Raw genomic sequence first — 23698 nt, 5'->3', positions numbered from 1 at the left:
ACTTAAAATAACACTCGCTGTCCAATTATCCCATGGCAAAATAGCGATTATGTAGTGTTCCCAAACAGAGCCAATTTGCCCACCTCCACTGGAATCCAAAATTCCTCCTTCAGCTGGTAAACAGTACTTATGGTGCCCTAGGTCGCTTCCAACCCACAATCCAGGGGCGGTCCTAAATACCTGCCTTCGGTCTGCAAGCCTCCAAGCTCTCCAAGCGTTCCTTCAATACTGGCGATTTTTCTGCGGACTATTGACAGCCATCAAGAGTAGGTCAAAGCCCGTCTTCTTTGACTCAGCAAACGCTTGCAGAGATTTTATGGGCTGACATCTTGCACAACTCCAGGGGGCACCCTCCCACAAAAATGGTGAGCCCTGGCCGTGGGCAGGGTACAGCCTGGGAGGCTGTGCCCGGGGTCAGACCTACCAGGGGCCCGACTGGGGTCAAAGCCCTGGGGGTAAGGAGCCGGTCAGAGGGCTCCAGCCTCGGGGAGCTTACGTTCCAGTGGGGGAGAGAGAGAACAAATTTAATTGGTGAGTAATGCACGGGGTGATGCTGATCAGCGCCCCATGGAAAACTGAGCAGGATGGAGCTAGGAGTGTGGGGCATTGGGATTCTTACGAGAATGGTCGGGAACTGAGGAAGAGCTGTCCAGGCTGAGGCTGGGCCGGTGTGGGGGCCAGGGGACTCACGGGTGGGGGATGCGGTCAGGTGGGAGGTGGGGCGAGGACTCCGCGCCCCTCTGAGTGGGATGAGAAGGCCCTCGGAGGGGTCGGAGGGGTCGGGGCAGAGTGGTGATGGGATCGGACACATTCTAGAAGGACGTGAAGGCTGCTCTCTTGAGGACGACTACCTCGGAGCAAAGGTCAGATGCTCAATAACCTGGGCAGCGGTGGTGGAAGGTGGGGTGGTTCCTTAAAATAAGGGGAGGTCGTCCTTATTGTATGTATATTTTGAAGGTAAGGCCATCAGGAGGTTAGGGTTTAAATTTTAAGAAAAAAACGAAGAGTCAGGGAAAGTAGCCGACATCAGATAAGGAGGGAGCCAGCTATCCTTGGAGCAGCATTTAAGTCAGAGGGCCTGGGGGTGGGGGGTGCTGTCAGACACCCAGGGGTATTTGAGGTGGGGTTAGAGCCCATTGTTCACCGAGCCCGCACGGCCGTGAGAGACATCAGAGCCTGTAGCACATGAGCACTGTTTCTCGGACAGTGCCGTTCCAAGCCCCTGACAACATGAAGGACTGGCGGGTGCCCCAGGGTGACCGGCCTCCTGACTGTCATCTGGAAGGGACTTTCGGAGCAAAGAGTTCACCTGGGAGGACCCTGAGTCTCCGGGAAGGAGGGAGGCAGGTAGAGAGAGGTCATTTTCAGCGCTGGGTTGGGAAACATCGCTGCTATAAACGTAGTACCTAAACTCCTGGGTGCTCGCTGCGAGGCGTAGCTCAGCCTGGCTGCACCACCTGGGGCCTCTCTGGCGCCGGCTGGCTTCCTCCACAGCCAGCGGGACAGTGGCCCCCCCCCACCCCCCGGCTGCCAGCCCGAGCCCCATCGCAGCTGCTCCTCAGAGGCTCGCTGCTGTCTCTCGGGATCAGCTTTGGTGCTGGAAGCAAAGGAATCGATAAGAGCAGACTCGGTTACCAGCACTCCTCCGGCGGGCAGCTTTCCTGAAGTGAGAGCCAAAAGCCGAAACACTGAGTTTAAAGCCCGAGGCCGCATCAATCCAGCATTCCTGGGCCCCGGTGGGGAGAGGAGAAATGACTTGGAAGCCAGCACGTGTTTAGAAATCAAAGCCCGTGCGCAGTGCCTTTCCACCAGGTGCTTTGGCAGACGGTCGTTTTGTCAAGGCTGCGAACTGGGAGAGGGACCGGGTTTACCAGCTGCTATCTGTTCACCAGCTCGGTTTATGGGCATGAACCCCTGGGACCCTCACAGATGCTCTGTGAGGTCAGGAGCTGTCGCTAGCCCGGTTCTCCGGCAACGAAGCCGAGCCCTGAACCTCAGCGCTTCTGCTCCGAATCCTCGAGTCTTCCTTTTGCACCGGCTCCGCTCAGGCCTCTTCCAGGGAGAGGGGCTCAGTCTTCCCACCACGTGGGCTGGGAACAAAGGGGTCAATGGTTCCCCCGGGGCCACACCACAGTCCCCAGGTAAGATGGAAACGGCTCAGACACCTGGCCACCAGGAAGGTGGGGATGTGTCGACCCCATTCACTTTGTACATGAATTTTATTCCAGAAACGGACATCCAGGGGTTAACAGGGAGTAAAGCTCAGTGTGGTCAGACAAGCGAGGGAGGCAAGGAGGTGCCCGAAGGTCGATGAAGGTCTCCCCTCAGACCCGTGGGGCAGCAGCCCTCTCCCACACGGGGCACGGGAGACGGGCGTATGTGTGTTCCCAGGTGTCTCACAAAGAAGTGCTCAGGGCGGGGCCCGGAGAAGCCAGGCAGAGCAGGGGACGTGTCACGTGCCCTTTCTCCTGCAGACTTTTAGTGATGAGGAATGACACAGCCATGGAAACAATGTAACCACAAAGGCTATTTTCACTTAGTGGGAAAAAAGACAACTACAGTGTGACGGATGGAGCTGAGTGTGACGGGTGTAGCTGAGTGTGACGGATGGAGCTGAGTGTGACGGGTGTAGCTGAGTGTGACGGGTGTAGCTGAGTGTGACGGATGGAGCTGAGTGTGATGGGTGTAGCTGAGTGTGACGGATAGCTGAGTGTGACGGATGTGGCTGAGTCACCGCCGCAGTCGTCCACGGGGGCAGGAAGGCTCCTGGTTCCACTTATCCTGCCCCTACCACTGGACCAGGGAAAGTTGCTGTTGGCGGAAGACACACCTATTCATTCTACGGCAAAAGCGTTATGATTACTGATAAAAACATTGAGTTTTTTAGGCTTACAGTCAAAGCACAAGACTATCTTACAGCCAGATTTCTAATACTTTGGCATGATAAAAACATTGGACTAAGTTAAAAGTTAGGGCCAGTGCTTGTTCCTTCCTGCCTGCTGACACCCCCCCAAAAGCCTTCCCCTCCTTCTCATGGGGTGGGGGAGCTCACACCCGCTGGTGGTTGAGCCCAGGCTTTAGGGAGGAAGACCATGGCAGGCCCCACTCTGCACCCCACCAGAAAGCTCTGCCCTGGGGGTGAGGGCAGGGGGCCCGCCAGTGAGTTAACCGTGGTGCCTCGGTTCCTGACCGCCACGGTCTTGAGTTTACACAACTCTCAGGGATGTCCTGACAAGGCCAAGGTGTGACTTAGGAATGTCTGGTGTCCCTTGACTTGACCTCACGCACACCGGAATCTCACCACAAACCGCTAACGTATCGGCCTTTGAACAAAGTTCTGCATGCTAGAGGGAACCCCGAAGACAGGTAGGGGGTGGGGTGCCTCTCACTCTTCCCAGGCCTCTGCCTGCTGGCTCCCTGTCACCTCGTTGTCCCTTTTGGTTGCACCCAACTTCCCACGTGCAGTGTGGCCCACGGCTGAGTTTCCTAACATCCTCGACAGGCTCATCATCTCTAATCCATCTCCCATGGATGGCGAGTCTCTCCCTTAGAGGGAGCCTGTCCCGGGAAAACTGTTTCCTACAAAGAATAGCCTCAAGCTGGTGGCAGGCTGTCCCCGGCCAGGCCGCGCCCAGCGAGGTGGCAGGCTGTCCCTGGCCAGGCCGCGCCCAGCGAGGTGGCAGGCTGTCCCCGGCCAGGCCGCGCCCAGTGAACAGACCGTCACGGTGCATCTGAAGGTCTCGTTCGGCTCCTGCGTCCGCCTCTCTCTGGCGCACACTTGATAGTGCTCCCTGGGTGAGTCATTTGGAAACAGGACTTCCCCTCGGTCACTCAACAAATGATTATTGGTCCCCTGCTCTACGCCAGATGGCACTTTTGGTGTAGTTTGGAGGACACACAAGTGAACGAGACAATGTCCCTGTACCCAGAGGCTGGGAAGAAGACAGATCAGGAGCAGCCAAGGACATAAAGACTGTTTCAGAGACCGGTGACAGCCCTACAGAAACCCCATCGGCACGAAGCCCTGCAGAGTGACCAGGAGGGCGGTCAGCGCTCCTTCACACAGACAGGAGACCCCGGAGCCGAGACAAGGATGCGAACCCGCCAGCCACGGGGAGGCCTTGGGCAGACCCTTCCTTCCAGGACAGAAGCTTGTGCACAAGCTTCGAGCAGGAATGACCTTGTGTGCTCGGGACAAGAGCCAGAATCCTGGGAGCTCCAGGAACAAGGGTGAAGGTGTCAAACAGGAGACGGGAGTGGCCGATGGAGACCAGCCCGAGAAGTGTCCTTTAAGGAGGGTGAGCTCATTCTAATTGCTGTGGACAGCCACCGAGGGGTTTAATACTGGAACCGCCTTACAAAGTTCGCCCTGGCCACAGCGAGGGGAGTAAAGAGGGTTAGAAGGGTGGCAGGGGGTGGCTGAGAAGCTGCCACCACGGTACCCGCAAGGCTCTCAGTGACAGACGCGCTGCGATCCTATCTATTTTGGTGGTCGGATCAACAGGACTGGCTCGTGGATGGAACGAGGGGGAGGGGAGAGGAAGAGGGAGTCAAGGGTCTTCAGCCTCATCAGCTGCAGAAATACCTGCAGAAAATACCTGCAGAAAATCAGGTATTGTTCTCTCTTGGTTAAGTTTGACATGGGCATGTGTCAGGCATTGAGGTGGAGCTGTCTGGCGCGGGCCTCTGCAGTTCGGGGAGGAAGCAGGGGAGCCCACGTACAACTGGGGGTCATTAGCACGTCTGCCTGCTGGGTTCCCAGGTCACACCACGCACTCTAGGGCCTCCTTACAGTCTACGATTCTTACAGGAAATTAGATACTAGTTAGAGATTCTTTCTCTTTCTCTCACACCCCAAATGATGACAGTGCGGCTGCTTTTGGGTTTGCAACCAAACTGCTCTCGTCCTTCGGGACGACTGACAAACTCCCCGCACACACACTGCTCCCCAAGTCTCCGGAGCCACTCTGCCCTCCCCAAGGGTACCAGTCCCCCATCACAGACAGCCGTGCTCTGAAATGGGAATAATCTGTACTCTGTTTCTTTGAATTTATTTTTTTAGAACATCAAACATAAGTTCACACAGGGAAACACAGGCTATAAATGACAGCTCTCATCTGACAAGCCCCTTAGTCACTGCAAAGAGCTGTAAAGGACCCAGGACTCGAAGCTCCAGGTGAGTCTGGAGCCGCCCCGGCCGCAGGGGGTGAGGCTGCACTGGCAGGATGCCGTCCACCAGGGGGCACCCGCTCCGGCAGGAGAGGACCTGCCGCCCTTCTGCCCACTGACACCTTTCAGGGCGATCTGGGTTTATGGTCATACTTCACGCGAAACAAACCAGCAATGGGGGTGTATCTTTCCATATCCACGAAGCCGGCTGTGTATGCGGCGACACAAAAGGAGGTTTAAGGTTTTTCGTATGGAAAATAATACAACTAATAAATAATAACGCAAGAGTAAACTGTTTTGCATATGTACAACTATACACCTACTTTTGCCCAGCCAGTATAAATGCAAGCATGGTTTATAAATGTGGCCATTACTCAGCACTGAAAAACTTAGGGCACTTTTGGGAGAAAACTGAAAGATGTTCAATGCACGGAGAGGTACCTCTGTGACTTTTGCATACGTGTCTGGGAGGACCTTCACCGTGGAAGGCAGGGCAGACTGACTTAGAATGAAACCAGCAGACAAAGCCGTGCAGAAGGAGAAAACCTAGAGAACAATTCTGTCATCTAGACCATTGGCCCAGTGGCACCACTGACCAGCTAAACAGTCATGACGCTCATTAGTTATCAATTCACAGAGAAGGAAATACAGACAAATCTACCCTCTAATAAATGGTCAGAACTGGTGTTATGAAATTTGCTATGGAATATTTAGAGAAACTTTTCTATTCAGGTTTTTAGAAACTAGGACTGCGCCATCCCATGAATTACCCGTCGGAGTTATCAACTCTCAAAGAAAAACCCTTCATTTAAAAATATCTGTGGCCTACTCATCAATAATACATTCATGCTCCAACTTCAACAAGCGATTGAAGTTGAATATTAAACATACTTAGTGTTTTCATTGCAATAACAGAGAAGAGATCACCCTTACCAGTTGCCCGTTGGATTTACAAACTGCTGCACTGTGTAACCGAACTGTTCACTCGAAGGACCGGAAAATATCTTCGCCTCCAGGAGACCCACATTGTAGGCTGTACAGCAATTTAAAATGCCTGGTAGGAAAAATAAAAACATACCCCATATTTACAATGTGGGAATGTACATTTTGAATATAATTCTCAATGTCCACTTTAAAAACAACATATTTGACACAGTCGTTCTCCTTATCAGTTTACCAAGAAACAGTAGCTACTGTTTTGGGCACTTATCTGGGGGCGGGCATCATGCTTCAGACTTGACATGTGTGACTCATGGTCTCATCACCCTCGGGCGCAGCCCTAAGACGAGTTTGCTAATGTCTTAACTGCTTCCTGGAGAAGCCTGAGGTCCCTGGAGAAAGCGCCACTCAAGGGTGGAGGGTGATAAGGGAGACAATAGGATTTGAGCACAGGGCTGTCTGGTTTTGAAGGGCTGTCTCATTTTGAAGAGCTGAAACTTTTCAACCCCATTATCACCTCTAGGGATTTTTAAGTGACTTCAGTCCTATTGGTCCCTTCTGGCAAAAAAAAAAAAAAAAAGACTGAGCCACCCGAGGGCAGGGTCTGGAGGCGGCTCCTATTTCTGGGGAATCTCTGGAAGACGGTGGCCTGGCCATTGTGAAATGTCTGTTGAATGAGTGCGGCTGACCCTGTCAGAGGAGGGAGCAGTCCCCTCGCCTGGACGGCCGTGTGACTTCCTTGCAGCAGGGGTCATTGTGCGGGGGCCAAAGTGCAGGGAGAATGGACACTGCTCTTCGGCTCAGGTGGGAACGGTCAAAAGTGGTTGTGCTTTTGGACACTTCTTTCTGAACGTTCTGGACACGATCATTTTCAAAAACAAAGACCAAGAAGGGTATAGCCTTAATAGACATTTTTGAAAAAAACCTCTTTCTATGGAAAGAGAAGGAGAGGAGAGAGGAGAGTGATTCCGGCTCCCTGGGTACCAAGACCTGTTTATGCTGGCTGCCCTCCACCCTGCCCTTGCCCCTGCCCTTCATCAGGAAAAAGAAGGGTGCCTGGATCTTGAGGTTCTGTCGAGACAGGTCTCTGCTTCCTGCCACAGAGGTCACTGTTTAGCTTTGCAGACACCGAAGGCAGAGTGAACTCCGTAAAACTGACATCAAAGTCGCATCCGTATGTGTTTTCACAAGGGGGCAGCCCACTCTCCGGCCAGCACTCACGTGCACGCTGCACCCTGAGTCGGTGAGTCGGGCACAGAAAGCGAAGAGCACAGGGCCACCCTCCGCTGCGCCGGCGCTCTGGAGCCCGTGCCGTCCAGGGCTCCGAAGGAGCGACGCGGTCACCAGTGCCCCTGAAGATGCTTTGGGGGCAGAGAGGAGCTCTCTCTCTAGGTGCCCAAATCATTCATTTTACCCAGGATCTGTTCTCTCCAGAGGGCACAGCCCATTCCTGGTTAGAAGCTCCCAGGAAGAGAACAAATGACACCTCCGAAATACTCGGTGGGGAAACCCACACGGGTGCACACATGCAAACTCTCTCCCTGCCGCCTGCTGCTCCGACGCACCACCGCTCACTTCGAGTTCCCTGAGACAGAGACAGACACTGACTGGCCGTTCCGTTACTGGTGCATTTACAGGTGCTTCTTGTACACACGTGACTGGAGATGGAACCCACAACAACCTTGGTGTATCGGGACGACACTCTAACCGACTACCAACTCAGAGTGATCATTTGAGGAAATAAAACGCAAAAAAACAAAATAAGCAAATACAGCAGCCAATTAAGCAAAGAACTAGACCAAGCACTCAGAAAACTGGCGTTTCCAGTGAGCAGTTTGACATGCCCCCATTGTGTGGACTCGAAAGTGCTATTGCAATGTGTCACCAGTCACCTAGCACACTGGTAAAGCTTGGGGAGGTGATGTCGAACCGCTCCCCCACTTCGTAATGTCTAGTGCTGGAAGACCACGTGACTGTGTGTACGATGACATCATTTCCCTCGTGAATTAGACCCCAGTGGACCAGGTCATGACATGCAATCACGATGGGGTTCATGGTATTGTCTGGCGGTTAAATTTTATGTTCTGATATATGTGTGCATATAGTGTGTGTATATATATGTCTATATATATATATGTACTCACGTATGTGTCTGTATATAATCTAACACACATATAGTACAAACTCTGTGGTCAAACCTGACCCTTCAGCCCGAGGCGGCCGCACTTCTGCGGAGAGCACAATCCTGGACGCCCAGCGGGTCTGCTGGGCGTGTGGTGGGGTCCGTGCCGCCAGACTGGAGAGGTCTCCCCAGGCCTCCCCTGGACACGATGCCACGTCCCCTGTGGGCCTCGCTGAGACAAGGCCTCACACACCAGGAACGCCACGCCCAGGCTGAGCCGCAAAACACTGCCCACCCACACCTGGCCTCCTTGGCACACAGCGGCCCGACGTGAGTCTTTTTATAGGCACTCTGAGAATTTTTTTGTAATTTGGATAGGCTGACATTTTCTGGAGTCATTAACTACTGTCTTTTATCTCTTTCCTCCTGCATTTTATCACATTCAGCAAGGAAAAATGTGAATATTTTGCTTGGAAATCTGCTAAATATCTAAGTTCGTTGCTTGAAAGCTCCCCTTCCCACTTGTCTGGGGGACACAGTGAGGCCACAGCTTCTGCCGTGTTGTAGCCGGGACCCCTCTCCTCCAGTTTCCAATAACACGGTCTGCACGAAGCTCTGAGCCTCCCCCAGAGGCAGCTTCAGCATTCACGAGTCTCCTGACAGTCTCCAGGGGAGATCTCCAAAGGGGCGATATTCACAGATTGGGGGGGCCAGGACATAGAGCTGTCTTTCAGGGGGAGCGCCATCCAATCTGCACTCCTCAGAGTGTGTTTGCAGTCTGCAGCCTCCGGGGACAACAGCCCCGCCCTCCAGGACACAGCCCAGGCTGTGACTTCATGCTGGGACAGAAATAGCAGGCCCCCCAAGGGCAGTGCCCCTCTCCTGCGACTTGCCCCTGTCCACGTGGACCCCTGCACGTCGCCCCCTTGTGGGGGCACAAAGAGAATGAACAGACCACTGGGATCTGGGTAATAAAGCCCTTCGTCGCCGACTCAGGGGCCTCGTGTCTGTTCACACCCACGAAGTGGTGAGGGGCTCGTGCGTGAGCTCGTGCACAGGGGACACCCAAGGCCAGGCCTGACAGTGGACAGCAAAACCCTCTGCAGTCTGCACATTGGGGACTGGGTGACAGCGAACGTGGACACTTCCTGGGAGCTTGGAGGAATCATGGGAGGGCATTATATTCTCCTGCAAGGGTGGCATAGGGACTTGAACAAACCTCATTTCAATTTTAAGAAGCAGAGAGACTCCAGCTGACATCTAGGTAACAATTTGCTGCTCGAGGGTTTGTTGGCACCGTTTTCCTCACCTGCACGTGCCACTGCCTTGACAATCCCCGTGTTCATACCGAGAAATAGGTGCACCCCTTCTGTGCCCAGAAACGAACCCATTTATTTATACATTATCACGCCAACGGGAGTGTCGTGGATGCGTTGCATCCCTCCCAAATGCATACGTTGGGACCCTACCTCCTAATGTGACTGAAGACAGGGCCTTTAAGGAGGTTAAAGAGGTCATCAGGTGGGCCCCTCACCTGAGAGCACGGGCATCTGAATTCGAAGCTGGAGCAGCAATGCGGTGCAGTGCAACCGTGTGCAGCTGAGGGGGGCGCCCAAATAGGGAGTTGGAATGGGGTCCAGAACTCAAGGTGTCCAGGAAATATTAGAAAGACATATAAGATGTCCTCACTGCCCCCCATCAGGTGTGAGTTGGGGAAGGGACACGTGGAGCAGGGCCACTGAGAGCTGTTTTGCATAGCAACAGTTTTGCAGCTAACCTCTGGCATGGTCATTTAACATCTCTATAACCTTTAACTGGTTGCATAGATATGATAAATAGCTGTGGTCATGCTCTGAGCCAGGGGGATGGAAGTGACTTCCCCCCAAGGTGTAACTGGGGGCAGGTCTCCCAGATTACAGCACCTGTGTGAGAGCTTGGAGATGACTGGTTCCACAACATGGGGCCACACCTGCCACGACTCACTGTGGCCGCCCAGTAAAGCTGGGAGGATACGGGAGTGCTGGCAAGTGTAGCCGATTGTGGGAGGAGTAGGACGGAAATGGGGCTGCAGAGGAAGATTGGTGCCGGGATTCAAATCCCAGACTCGGCAGCCACGTGAGAGAGGACCACGTGGCTGTGGCAGTGAGGAGAGAGCCACACTTCTGGCAGAATAGGGACCCCCGCAGCTTTAGTAGGGGGAACCGACATGTGGCTGTACCAGAGAATCACCACTCAGTTTGTCCAGAGTGGCAACCCCCACAGCTCTAGTGGAGGAAAGAACCATGTGGTTTGGGCCAGAGTGCTGACCCCTGCAGCTTCGGTAGAAGAGGACCACATGGCTTTGGGGCGCTCCCTCTGGCTGCGTGGCCTGGGAAGCAGGAGAGACTTTGCCTGGAAAATGGGTACAAAGAACTCTTGCCAGTACACCGTGAGAAGGTGCCACAGGGCTTTGGAGTAACTAAAGATCCTGCCTGGACGGCGACATAGCTGACGATGCCAGTGGCCTGGAAACACGGACGTGTGCTTCTTTTCCTGAGTTATGGTACCCAGAATTAGGGCAGGGGGAGAAGGAAGAACTGTGGGCCTCTGAGGGTATCCTAAAGGACTTTGATATTTTAATGAAGACGGTAGGTCACTACTTTAAGTTTGTATAGCATGAACTAAACCTTTCCTTTCCTTCTCACAAATCTCTGGCATTGAGAGACGTCTTTCCTCTAGGGTGGCGGACACAACGAACCTTGACCCCTTTTGTTCTGTAGCGGCAGGACAGGCCAGGTGAGCGCAGTAGGAGGTCACAGCCTACAGGCCGGGAAGAGAGACCTCACCAGGAACCCACCCAATGGCCCTTTTCCGGAACCGTCGTTTCCGGGGCCGGGAGAAATGAATTTCAGTGGTCAAAGCCAGCACGCGGTACATGGTGTCTTGTTCAGGCAGCTCCAGCAGATGACGTGGGGAGCCATCAGACCACAGCAGAAAATTTCAACGTACCACTCCGAGTTTCAGAGAGAATTCTGCCGCCTGGGGAACAGAGCTGTGGGCTAGTGCCAGTCACATCACTAAAGGCGTGTGCTAAAGGCCAGGTGGCATGGCGTTTTGGTGATGAAGCAAGTGCACCCAGGCTGGAGGGCCGGGGCACGGGGGCACGTGAGTTGAGGCCCTGCGCCACCGCTGCCTCGCAGGCCATGACCGATGACCACAGCAGGAGGCGCTGCAGTCGCTTCTGAAGCCCAACTGCTATGCAACGCTGCGCTTCGTAGGCATTCGGCAGGTTCCTTTGTTATCAGGACGCTGGACGGGGAGCAGCTCCCTGGCACACTCACGGTGTCCCCATGCCCCAGAGGACTGGGGGACCCGAAGGGACGGCAGCCCCTCCATGTGTCACTTCCTCCCCCAGTTCCACCCCTGGGAGCAGAAAGCAGCACTTGCGCACCAAGCGAGGCGGTGGCTGCTGAGTGCCTTGCTGAGTAATAGCGAGACCTGCCTCACACGCCCGAGACCCGGTGTGAAGCAACAGGCAAACGGCAGTCAGCGTTTCCTCTATGATGGCTCTGTGCACAGGACACCTCTCCGTGGGCTTTTGGTCGCTGACCCCACTGTGGTCAGACAAAGCCTGGAAAAGCCCCCGCCCAGCGCCTAGCAAACAATGAGCACTTCATGAAAACTCTTTGTTCTGTCTCTCACTCTTAGTCACCGTGCTCCTGAGGACAGCCTGCTTCTTGGGAAACAGTGAAGGGCACAGCACCCTCAGCCCCGAGCCTGCAGAGAGGGGTCACTGTTCTGGCTGCGCCTGTGTGCAGCACACCGAGGGAGGCAAGGAAACCTTATCAGCTCACAGACCCCCCAGGAAGCCACAGCGGCAGGAAGCTGGGTCACTCTGAACCTGACTTGGAAACTAAGAAAATAGCCCTGAAACTCGACAGCGCAGCTAATCATTACCCAGAATGTGCACGGCCCCGGAAACCAGTCACGGGCCACCTCATATCGCGGGGACACACACGGGGTCGCAGGAACTCCCGTCCCAGGGCATTGTCTCTGCTGGAAGGACGGCCCTGCCGACCTCCTGCAGGAAGCTGCTCAGAAAACACAAAAAGGCCACAGACCTTGAAATGACAGGCTCCTGGGAATGACCACCCGGGCGGCCCAGATCTGAGCTCTGGGAGGCTGGCTGCAGAGCTTTACAGAACAGGGCAAACCCCACAGCCCAGAAGGGCCCTTGCAACCGCCAACGCTGCAGGAATGCAGTGGGGTGGCCTTCCCCTTGCTTTCACTGAGAAAGAAAAACGCCATTTGTCTTTGAGTTTTTTTTGTTGAGTGTCAGGAAGGACCAAGGTGCTACCCCTCTCCTCCACAGGTGACGTGAGGGACGGGAAGCAGGGCTCCGAGGGGCCGCCCCGAACCCCAAGCTGCATCTCACACTCTCCTCCCACCTAAGATGGGCACCCCAGCGGTCCCTCTGAAATGAATGATGATGACACGAAAGAACCCAGTTCAGGGATTTTTAAAAAATAACATGGCATACGCACTCACTGTGAGCAGCCCCTGGGGAAGAAGGGACAGGCCTCTTCGGTCAAAGACAGTGTTAGAAGAAGTGCCCAAGGGCAGCCTGCAAGGATGCAGACAGTGAGGCGGAGCCCTGGCCTTGAGTCATTTCCAAAGCCGGTCACTACAAAAATGAGGCCTGTGCCAGGTGATCTCCTGCAGGTCCCTCTAGGCCCAAATTCTACAGCATCCTCATTTACAAAGAGTTTTCAAAACATAGGCATTTCCAAATGGTAACAGAATGTGTACCCTGCTGAATAGGAAGGAGACTTAAAATAAATAGAAGCACCACCTCACAACCACCAAACTATAAAAAGTGTCTTAGAGCTATGAACAGTAAATTAAAGTATAATGTTGGAGAAATTGGTAAATCCACATATTACCGATGGCTGCATCGTTCAATATGCTTCAGGAATAAAAAGTCCCCTATAGTTTTGACCCAGTAATGCCTCTTCTGGAAATCACCCAAAAGGAAAGGAAAGGCAAGGAAAAGCAAAGCAAAGCCTTCTTGTACAGGGGTATTTATAGCCACCTTATTTACAGTAGGGGGAAAAGACCCAGAGGAAACCACGACACAATAGCGACCATGCACAGCAGGATGCACGAATGTGAAGTCACAAATCCGAGGCCCCCGAGGAAGAGCACACACAAAAGATAGCAGGTGGGAACCAGCAAACCACGTATTTTCATGTAAATGGTGAGTATGTCTGTGAAAAAATGACACACATCAGCATATCCAAGCAAAGAAATACAAAGATTTCTTCAGTTATGATGAATATTTAGCCTGTGCCATTTTTTCTATAAAATATTAAAATACCCTGCTTTGCAAAGAAACATTCCTATAAACTGAAATTAGTAATCCAGTTCAGTGTTTTTTGTAGGGTAGAATTCAAATTTGAATGCTAGTTGATTTTTATTTTAACATATTTTTCAGTAGTCGTTTTCTGGGCCCTTACTGTATGCTAGGTCCTGGGAAGAGCCGGTGAGAGTGTAGAGAGGACCCGGTGGAAGAGCGAAGCCGCAGAGGAGTTACGGCACTTCTTTCTGAGAACAGGAAAGGGTTCGGAATGGGAAGGGGGGAAACAGGCCTGCCCTGTCCTGCACTTCCATCCGCCTCATCAGCTGTCCATCCTGCTCTCAAGTTATACATGTTAAAGGCAAGGGAGAAACTTTTCAAAAGCAAACAGACTCTGTCAAGTGAAAAAAAAACAGCCGGAAGAATGTTATAGCGAATTCGGGTAAACCTGCCAACGGTGTCTGCACACACCCCCGGGAGGAGGTGGGGTGAACTGCAGCTGGGTGTTCATGCACAGGGCGCTCCCTGCAGCGGCGGCCCGGGAGCAGTCACACGTGTCCCTGGCAGTCACCATTCAGTCCGCAAAGCGCCGTCCGGCACAAGCGAAGGAGACCTGGGCCCTGTCTTTTCTGAGTCTGCCGTTGGGAGGAGTTAGAGCCCAGGACACAGGCGGCTGACACCGAAGGGGACGAGAGCCACCAAAGAGTCCACGCGAGCAGTCGCCTAAACTGGGTTCAGGGATGGGAAGCCTTGCTGGATGCGTGAGCCCCCATGAGACTGAGACCCGAGCGAGGACAGAGTAGGGGACGGGGGCTGACGTGCGTTTCAGAGAGAACTCGGGCCAAGGGGAGGGACTGTGGTGCTGGACCCTGAAAGGGGGTGAGGGTGGTATCACCCTTGAAGTGTCAACAAAACAGCAAGGATACAATGACACTAATATACTGAAGTCTGATTATTTGGGGCAGAAGTTAAATACTGCAATAATAAAGGGATTTCTTAACTGCTGCGTGCTCTGGTGTGATTGTTGGCGTCCGCCCGGGCTTCCTACGTGGAAGTGCTCGCCCCGCAGATGACGGTATTAGGAAGTGGGGCCTGTGGGAGGGGCTTAGGCTTCGCCCTCGTGGAAGGGATTATTAGCGCCTTATGCACGAGGGTCCAGAGGGTCCCGCAGCCCCTTCCACCCTGTGAGGACAGAGAAAAAGGGTGCCGGTGACCGTGACCCGGGAAGAGGGCTCTCACCAGGAGATGACCACACAGGCAGCCCGATCTTGGACTTCCCAGCACCCAGAGTTGTGAGAAGCCAATTTCTGTGTTTATAAGCTACCCAGTTACGGTAATTTGTCGTAACAGTCCAAATGGACTAAAACACTATAACATCCGCATGAATTACTTATTTGATCGCCTTTTTATTCCGGCTGTGTATTCCAGTCTTGTGCTGAAAGGAAACCCACAAAGCTCACACACAAGGATCCCAATTTCCAGAGCTGAGTTCTAATACTGTCCCCCGGGGACAGCATTAATAAAGACCCAAACACTGCACCGATCGTCCTGAAATTCCATGCACTAGCACTAAGAACCTCGTTCTGGAGAGGTCATTCGATCCGGCAGGCTCCGTTCAGCGTCCTGACAGTGTTCTAACAAGTGTTCTGGGAGCTACGTGCACGCAGGCCCGAGGGGACCGTAAACGACCGGGGACCGAGTTTTCAGAATGAGCGGCCCAGAAGCCAGCCTGCTTTCCCACATGGTATCCATGGAAATGGGGTCGTGCCTGCACAGAGACAGACAAAGGCCACCGTCAAATGAATCGGGAGGTGGCAGCTGCCCAGGTCCAAGGCACCCGCAGGCGCAGTTGCTCTGCTCTGCTCTTCAAAGCAGGACACAGAGCAATCTCTCACGGGGACGACACAGCGCCCGCCACTCTGTCCTCCCCGCTGCCCGGTGCTGACCGCATCTGCACAAGCCTTCCGGCGACCGGGGCTGACATGCGGCTTCTGCAGGGAAAGCTGTGTGGAGTCAGCCACCCCACAGGCATTTCCACGGGCAAAACCACAGGGTTTCTACGAGCTGTTGGGCACCAGGACAGACGACTCTCTCGAACGAAGAAAAATACATCTGAACCTGACTCACAGCCCCCGTACTCCACGGGCCGGAAAAGATGAGCGAGCTGTGCAGTTCCAGCTCGTGCTGCTTAGTAAACGCCATTCACTCGTGCACGTCAGTGGGCGTGGACTGGGTACAACACTCGGGTATAAGCGCTTTGGACTCGTTTGAACTTCAACAACACGACGGATAGATGCTCATTTCTTCTCTAATGTATACGATCAGTGAAAGTGGTTGAGAACATCTGAAAACACCGCAGAGTTACACCCAGAACACAAGGCTTTATGCTTTTACTAACAGAAACTTCCGAAGCCGACGCCGATTCTCTCAGCCACACGGGACTATGATTTCTAAGCAGATTATCCTGAGGATCTGCCCCATTCCAGACAGAAGTGAAGAATCGAACATGGACTGGAGAACCGTCAGTGCACAGCTCTAGACCATTTGGATTTGGGGAAATCTGACCAAAGCGCTGACGTGAACTGAACTGCCAGAACCGGAATACTGTTGTTACAGGTCACACAGCCCATAGGCAGCACTGAACTCATGCAACACAACTGCCTCAGGGTGGTAGGTGCGTTGGGAAACTCGACTGTGTGCACCGCCCAACCGGGTGCCGCCCCGGAGAGCAGGGGGCACCTGGCCCGCACTCCCTGCGCTGTCGCCGTTCCTAGGCCTGGGCCAAGCCCGCCCTCCCGCCATCCCTGCTGTCCTCTCTGTTTCACGGCCCGGCCTTCCTCTGCCTCCCGTCAAAGGCGCGGCTGCGGCTGTGGCCATTACCTGCACGTCCATAGCCCCCACCCCTCAATGGGCGCACTCAACCAAAACTGAAACGAGAACCCACTCTTCTCTCAGTGGCCTTGGTGCCTTCAGTGCGGCCTCTCCACGCAGCCCACCACCCTCCCTGCTGCCGGGGGATCTGCCTGAGAGGCCGAGCTGATGGTGTCCCTTCAGGACCTTGCCACCAACTCTCAGGATAAAGCCAGGCTCCTTAGCGCGGTTCACAGGCCCGTCGAGGTGGTGCCCGCTCACGTCTCAGCCTCCGCCCTCTGTGAATCCCTCGAGCCATGTGCCCCGTGCAGAAGGGCCCTCCCCTTCCCTAGGCAAGCATCCCAAACCCCTGGCTGAGGGACAAGGGACACACGCGTCCTACTTGTGGTCACGGGGCTCTGTATCTGACAGCACCACACCAGCATTGCCAGCCCTGGCCAAAGGGGGCGCCGGGCCCTGCCACCCCTGAGGTCCTTCACAGCAGACGGGAAGGGTAATTACTCTTTCCCGACCCAGTGAAGGCCTCTCTGGACACTTCACGCTCAAATGCATCCCCGTGGTTTTCTCTGTCCTCCAAACTCGACATGTACTTTCGAACCACTCACTGGCAATTAATTACAGGTGACCCTATGGCATCTATTACGATATGGAAACTCTTCACAGGTCTCCATGCTACAGGCATAAACAATACAACATAATAAAAACAACCTACAATTTAAATTAGAAGATTTTTAAGACACCATGAGAGAAGATGGCTGTAAATTTCAAGAATTCTGAAACTGGAAAGACGGCCTGCATTCATTCTGTCTTCCCCCAGGACAGTGGACTGGCTTCAACCGCAGACCAGCTAACACCACGGCTGCAGCAGGGTCACTGTAGCTGCTCCGAGCTTCGTGTCTGGATCTGACAATATGTTTCCTAAAAGCGCCTCTTAGCAACGGAAAAGTTTTCCCCAGTCCCGGAGCAGATCCCCCTCCACGTCTCATTGGCCCAAACTGCATTACAGGCCTGTGTCTAAATCAGACCCTGTGAGAGGTACAGGATCTGACCCCCGGGACTGCCTTGTCCAATCACTGGGCAGTGTCCTGGGCAGTGTCCCCTGATCTCCTGGCTGAGGGGGCGGGGTTAACCCAACAACCGGACTCCGCTAGAAAGGAGGATGGCCAGACACAGCGCTGGCCAGGACTCCATCAGGGCTGAGCCAGCGTCCTTCCCCCGTATCTGCGCTTGTTCTCCGGTGGACCAAAGCCTCTCTGACCGAGTTCCCCGTCGCCTTCGGTTCCACACTGGGCCAGCCCACTGCCCGACAGAAAGCAGTCACTGCATAAAAATTTGCTCCGACCCCAGGTGCTGGGGTTCCCGTGGCCAGGTCAGCAGAGCGGCTGCGGACCATTTGGGGACTCCCTTCCGCCCACAGCACCTACAGTTGTCTCGGGTTTGTGGTGACAAGATTCTTCTCTCCAGAGAGCGGCTCTTCTGTGCGTTCCTCACGGTAAACCATCAGTCACCATAACAGATGAAACAAACACGCACACCGCAGCACCCGGCACATCGCGATGTGACCATCACGGTGCTTCTTCCTCTTTTGTGCTGAACCTTCCAGCAGTACCTCCCGCAGGGCTGACGGCCAGGACTGCAGCTGGGGACTTTAGTGGTGACATTTACCTAATGTCAGGGTGACACTTTGGGGACCAAATATTTTTTGAAAATCTTTCTTTTGAAATTATTTTTATTGATTTGAGAGAGAGAAAGAGAGAGACATCGATTTGTGGTTCCACTTCATTGGTTGTTTCTTGGATGCGCCCTGACCAGGGATCGAACCCACAACCTTGGCCTATGGGGACAGTGCTCTAACCAACTGAGCTACCCGGCCAGGGCTGACAGTCTTTATTTTTGACACGCCGACGGAATGTGTCTTTATTTTGCGGAATGTCTAAAATTCTGTCCTGAGAAGCTCATTTCTTTACAGTAACAGACTTCCCCCTTTGGACCTGCCCACAGCAGCTAGCTCGGGGAGACGGCAGCAGTCAGCACCCACTTTGGGGGGGATTCACTCAGAGTGACACACCCACCGCCCCCTGGTATTGAAATCTGTCTAGGCGGCCACCTTGCACGAGGTGGTCCAGGCAACACCGGCACTTCAGTCGGCCAGGGCCTGGGGGCACGGTGCTAACGCTTCAGCAGTTACTTCCACACCTGGCTGCACGTCAGAAACCTGTGAGTAACTGTTTCTAAATACGAAATCCTGCACCCCGATCCGTTCATTTAAACCAAACAGAGGCCCGTGAACCAGCGTTGAAGAGAGCAAAGCTTAGCGAGGTTGGGCAGGGGTAGCTGGGGGGCCATGAGGCGGGGGGTGACTTCATCAGAGGGTGGTCTGGGGTTTGGGGGAGGTCCCAGACATGAGAGATGGCCTCAGAATTTCCTTTTAGTTACAGAAGAAGAACTTCCGCGTTTGATCATTTTGCTTGGGGCTCTTTCTTTTAACAGGAGGAAGGTGAGTGGCAAAGGCCTGAGAGAAGGGGGAGAAGGCGCCGAGGCAGGGAAGGCAGGGGACAGTCCGGAAAGTGAGCTCACACTAAGTACGGGAGGATGGGCTGCAGGCAGGTCGCAGGCGGCGTGTGAGGGGTGCACCTGTGGCCGTGGGGGCGCTGTGTGTGAGCAGGGCGGGCGTGGTAGAGGAAAGGCTGAACAGGCTCGCTGCTGCGGCCAGATGGCAGAGAGCTTTCTCTGAAGCTGCCAAGAAATTCGGACTTTACCCCACGCAAGACAGGGAGCCACCGGACATCTGAAGCAAGGGAGCGACTGGATACAGACCAGTTTTAGAAAGACAACATTGGGCTGTGAGGAGACTGCGCCGGAGGGATAAGAGACAAACACAGGAAAACCAGTGCAAAACTACAGTAGTTCACACACACACACACACACACACACGCACAGTAACCCAGGGCCTGACGTGGATGCTACAGCACAGGTCACCTGGGCTGGGGAAAGGGGACGGAACTTGGAGGCTGGAGATGGGCCACGAGGCTAAGAACAAGGCAAAGGCCCCTCCCTCTTCAGTGTCTGCACAGAAGGCTGCCTTCAAGCCACAGGGGACCACAGAAGAGCGGGGTTCAGAGGACAGGTGCTGACTTCCGCGGGGGGCAGGTTGAGTCTGACCCTCTCACAGAACCTCCAGGGGGAGACGCTGGGGCGGAGGGAGACGCTGCTGGGGGTCTGCGCAGAAGCCTGGGCGGGACACTGGCTTGCACTGGGACTGGCCCGGGGAGAACGGGCGGGATGGAGAGGAAAATCCAGGATGGAGCCTTGCAAACGGCACCCAGGGCAGAGCCAAACGCAAAGGCCAGTGGAGGAGACTAAGAAGGAACAGCCAGGAAGGTCAGAGAAAAAAAGGCGGGGGGTGGGGGGGGACAGGAGCCAGCGGTGGGGGCGCTTTCAGGAGCAAAGCGCTGCCAGACCGGGCATTGAAAGGCCTTGCTCACGGGGAGAGCAGTAGGAGTAGCCCGAGGGGAAGTGAGGGAGAGGGTTGGAGAATAGTTTGTGGTGGGCACCAGAGACCCAGAGCCCAGAGGAAACAGTGTGGGGGGCGACCTCTCAAGTTTCACAGCGACAGTTCCCTCGCCCCTCTACACCTGTTAGTACTGGGGATTGTCTAGGCCTCTGTGGTCTTTCTCCTCCATCCCTGACCGGCTGACTGCCGTCTCGGTGCAAGCACTTAGACAGGGCCAAATGGGCGGAGGGTGAGAACTCGGAAACCAAAGTACAAGAACTGCTTTTCCTAAATACTGGGAAGAAGGGTTACGGAAAGTGAACCTGAATCTGGGCTAAAAATGACAGTTTGGGGTCTTATGTTTCTCTAGTGATTAGCACATACGCCAGAGAGAAGGCAGGATGTATAAACACTTACAGACATACGTCACTAACATTTCAATTTCTGGGATGTATTTAGGTTACACAATTGACACGCACACAGTTTGTAAACAACCATGGGCATGTGCAGCGGTCATGCACCCTCAACAATTTTTTACAGACTGGAGAAGGCCACACACAATTTTGGCCATCACTGACCTAGAGATTTCGGTTATTCACATTAATCTTGGATACCCGGGGGGGGGCCGGGGGGCCCCCAAACATTGCTGCTTCCCTAGGAACCTCCACTGGAGTCACGATGGTGGAGTTTCGTCGTGACCATCCTGGATCAGGAGGACACCTGTTTCTTGGGGATGCAAACAGCTGGGGCCCAGGGAAGGGGCAGCCACCCAGGGTTTGGCGGCGCCACTGTGCACCTCTGCTCGCTGGCACGGAGCTGTCCTCACGAAGGCCTGGACTCCGGGTTCAACCTCTGTGCCCGCCTTCACGCCTCGAAGCAACGCATTCCTCGCTTCAGTGTTGTGTCAGAGACAAGCCCCGACTCCTCCCCGGAGAGGAGAAAACGATGTTATGTTTCCATAGCTTCGGTTAATAATGGGTAATTAGAGAGGCCGAAAAGCTTGGAATGAAGTGTCTATTAGCCCTCGGGAAGGTTGTTGTGTTGCAGGGCCTAGTTTCCCACGTGAAGCCAACTTTACCCCAAACCCCCGGGTCAGGGCTGCCGGTCCCTCCGAACACTCCCTGGGGGTAGGGGCGGGGGCGAGTGCCTGCACAGGAGACTCAGGTTAAAAGGGAAATCCGATGGTGCCTGTCTGCTGCCTGTGGGAACGATGTGACTCTCTCTCTGCTCTCTCCGGCCTCAGAAACTGCTCCAGGGTCACAGGGATTAGGTTTCTTCTGCAGTAAGGAACAGCCACTAGGTAGGTGCCTCAGGGGAGGGCAGTTTACGGAATATTTTCGTTAACTTCTTTGTAAAACATTTGGAAATCAGAGACCATATATTTGTATTGAGGGCTGATTAAACTCCAAAATACAAACGTGACGACCCCCCCCCCCCCTCTCCTCAAGTAAAGTAAAATCATTCAAGTTCATCCTGGGCTGTGCAGAAAGTCTGGAGAAAGTGCTTTGGTGCGCGCCAGTGGGGAGGTGGCCCTGCGGCCCGGCACCCCAGCACCCCCAGCCTCACCTCCCTGCCCGGGGGCAAAAGGAGTCCGGCCAGGCGTAGGCCCCCACTCGCCGCCCTGCAGTGGGAGCTGCCGCGACCTCAGTTCTCCTGCTGTGACGCCAAGATCAAGAAAGTGGAAAGAACTTTTCCTGGCCCGAGTTTACATTCGTTGAACGGGCAACGTTAGGAACAATAAGAGGAAGGCAGGAGGGAAGGAAGAAGTCTCCTCTGCCAAGTACCTAAGAGGCGCTTGGTTTTTCTGTGCCCTGTGTCAAGAAACACCAGTCTGCATCCTGAAGAAGTGGGGGTCCCAGCACGGGCTTGGGGTGAAAATCAGCACCTGCGGCGCCGGGTTTCCTCAAAGACACAGGCGCGGCTCTGAGGAGACACAGACTCAGCCCAGGAGCTGAGTCCCGAGACCCACGGAACCCCGGCCCGGGCCCGGCGCAGGCACCTGTCTCTGCCGGGCTGCCAGACTCGCTCTCCGGGCACCCACTCACGCCCACTGTCTGTGCACAGGCGGGTGCCTGCGCGCGTGTCTGAAATCAGAGCTCGCACGGACTTGACTTTGGAGGGTGCTTAACAGACGGCGAATCCCTCCTTGGTGGGGACACCAGGCAGGGCATTGTGGGTGAAAGCCTCCGCACCCGGCCTCGCCTCGGCTGGCTAGGAGCCGGGGTCCACGTGCAGCTGCAGCAGGGACGCGCGCTGCCTGCGCCCGGTCCCCGGGACCCGACCCCCGGCCGCCCCTGCGGAGCACAGCCCCTGCTTACCCTGGACGAACAGCAGCGCCAACCGCCACAGCGGGGTCCCCGCGGCTCGCAGCCGCATCCTGCGCCTGCCCGGGGAGCTGTAACTGCTCGGGGACAGCAGAGGGACCCGAGAACCGCTCCACTCGCCAGAGGCCGTCCGGAGGGCTGGGCTCCCTGCCCGGGCGAGCGCAGAGAAAAGTCTCCGGGCAGCTCCGGGGGCGCCAAAGCCCGCCCCGGCCCGCCCCTCGCCTCCGCTAACACGGATGTGCCCTCCCCGCCCGGCCCCGCCCCGCCCCGCCGCCCGGCCTGCGGGCCGCACCTGGGCCCCACGCCCCCGGAAACCGCACCTTCGCTCCACGCCAAGGCCCCAGCCCGGGCGTCCGGAAACCCTGGGGAAGCGGCCGGTGCAGACGGCACCCGGCCCCAGGCAGATGAGACGGGTGACAAACCAGCCTGTCCTCACCCCGCCCCCGGCAGCTGGACGCCTGCCCGCCCACCCTCCGGAGACCCCGATCCCCGGAGACTCCCGGATCCCCGGGACAACCTGGCCCTTCTGCAGCCCTTGGCGGCTCCTGGCGGGGACAGGGACTCGTGGGGGCTGCGCAGTGTGCCGCTTCCCTGCCTTGCCCAAGTGGGCGGAGGAGCTGACAAAAATAAGCCTGGAACGACCAGGTTGGAAAGAAAGCTTGCTCCCAAGCTGTGATTATCCTAGGTGACATTTAAGCGAGACCTGCTGTAGGAGCGTTGTGTGCGTGTGAGAGCGTGTGAGACCCTCATTCGCTGCTCTTCTCCAAGGTAATACAGAGCTGACTGCACTGCTGAGTGTGAGCAATTTACTGGTAGACGCAGGGAGCTGAGCCCAGGCCGAACCCGTGACCCTTCCTCCTCACCCAACGACACCTCGATCATTTTACTTGCTTGCATCGTGCCTGTCTCTTATCTGGAAAGAGAACATTCTATGACCACATGTGGCATTTTTACATACCAACCTAGGAAGTAATAGGATATTCGCTTTTCTTTAAACTTGACTTTTCCTCCAAAGATTCCTCCACAAATTCCCAGCTATAGCCAAAGCTCGAATTTTTCCAGTGACTACTTTTGGGAAGCAAGCATTTTAATAAGTTGAACTTAAGGCATTATTGTCACCATTCGAACTCTTTGTGGAGCGGGAAGGGATGCTTAGGGCACTGTCACTGAAAGCCGAGTCGTTGATTCAGGGTGGAAAGAGCTTCATTAGTCCGTGAAAAGCAAACGCTCCCTTTCACGGCCAGGGCAGGAGTCTCAAATTTTTAAAGTCTTAAATTGGTACTGGTCAAATATTACTGCTTCTAATTATGACCATAAACTCTGTACCTTTGAACCCAAAATGGGGAGCCTTCAGTTCTTTCCTGTCTTCTTATCTGTCTGACTAACTCTGCTTACTAATCCTGACAAATGCCGGTGGGCCTATTTTCTGACCTGTCCTTGCCACT

At 54.8% G+C, this 23698-nt stretch overlaps 1 protein-coding gene across 2 annotated transcripts in view; it reads right to left on the bottom strand.

Moving 5' to 3' along the window:
• ITGA2 (integrin subunit alpha 2) overlaps positions 1–22436 on the bottom strand; it is a 78840-nt gene extending 56404 nt beyond the window's left edge. The window contains exons 1-2 of one of the 2 annotated variants that reach the window (XM_037038486.1): positions 22248–22436; positions 6103–6223 (exon numbers count right to left, since the gene is read on the bottom strand). In XM_037038486.1, coding sequence (XP_036894381.1) covers positions 6103–6223; positions 22248–22305 — 179 coding nt within the window. In that variant the 5' untranslated portion in view covers positions 22306–22436. The remainder of the gene's footprint in view (positions 1–6102; positions 6224–22247) is intronic. The other variant, XM_037038485.1, reaches the window with a different exon arrangement.
• Positions 22437–23698: the final 1262 nt, after the last annotated feature.

This window comes from Sturnira hondurensis, unplaced genomic scaffold, assembly GCF_014824575.4.
Source record: "Sturnira hondurensis isolate 20B ecotype Veracruz unplaced genomic scaffold, ASM1482457v3 Scaffold0024400, whole genome shotgun sequence".
In the NCBI taxonomy this organism is placed as follows: Eukaryota; Metazoa; Chordata; class Mammalia; order Chiroptera; family Phyllostomidae; genus Sturnira; species Sturnira hondurensis.
The sequence above is the reverse complement of the archived record's forward strand: the minus strand, read 5'-3'. Positions and strand labels throughout refer to the sequence as shown.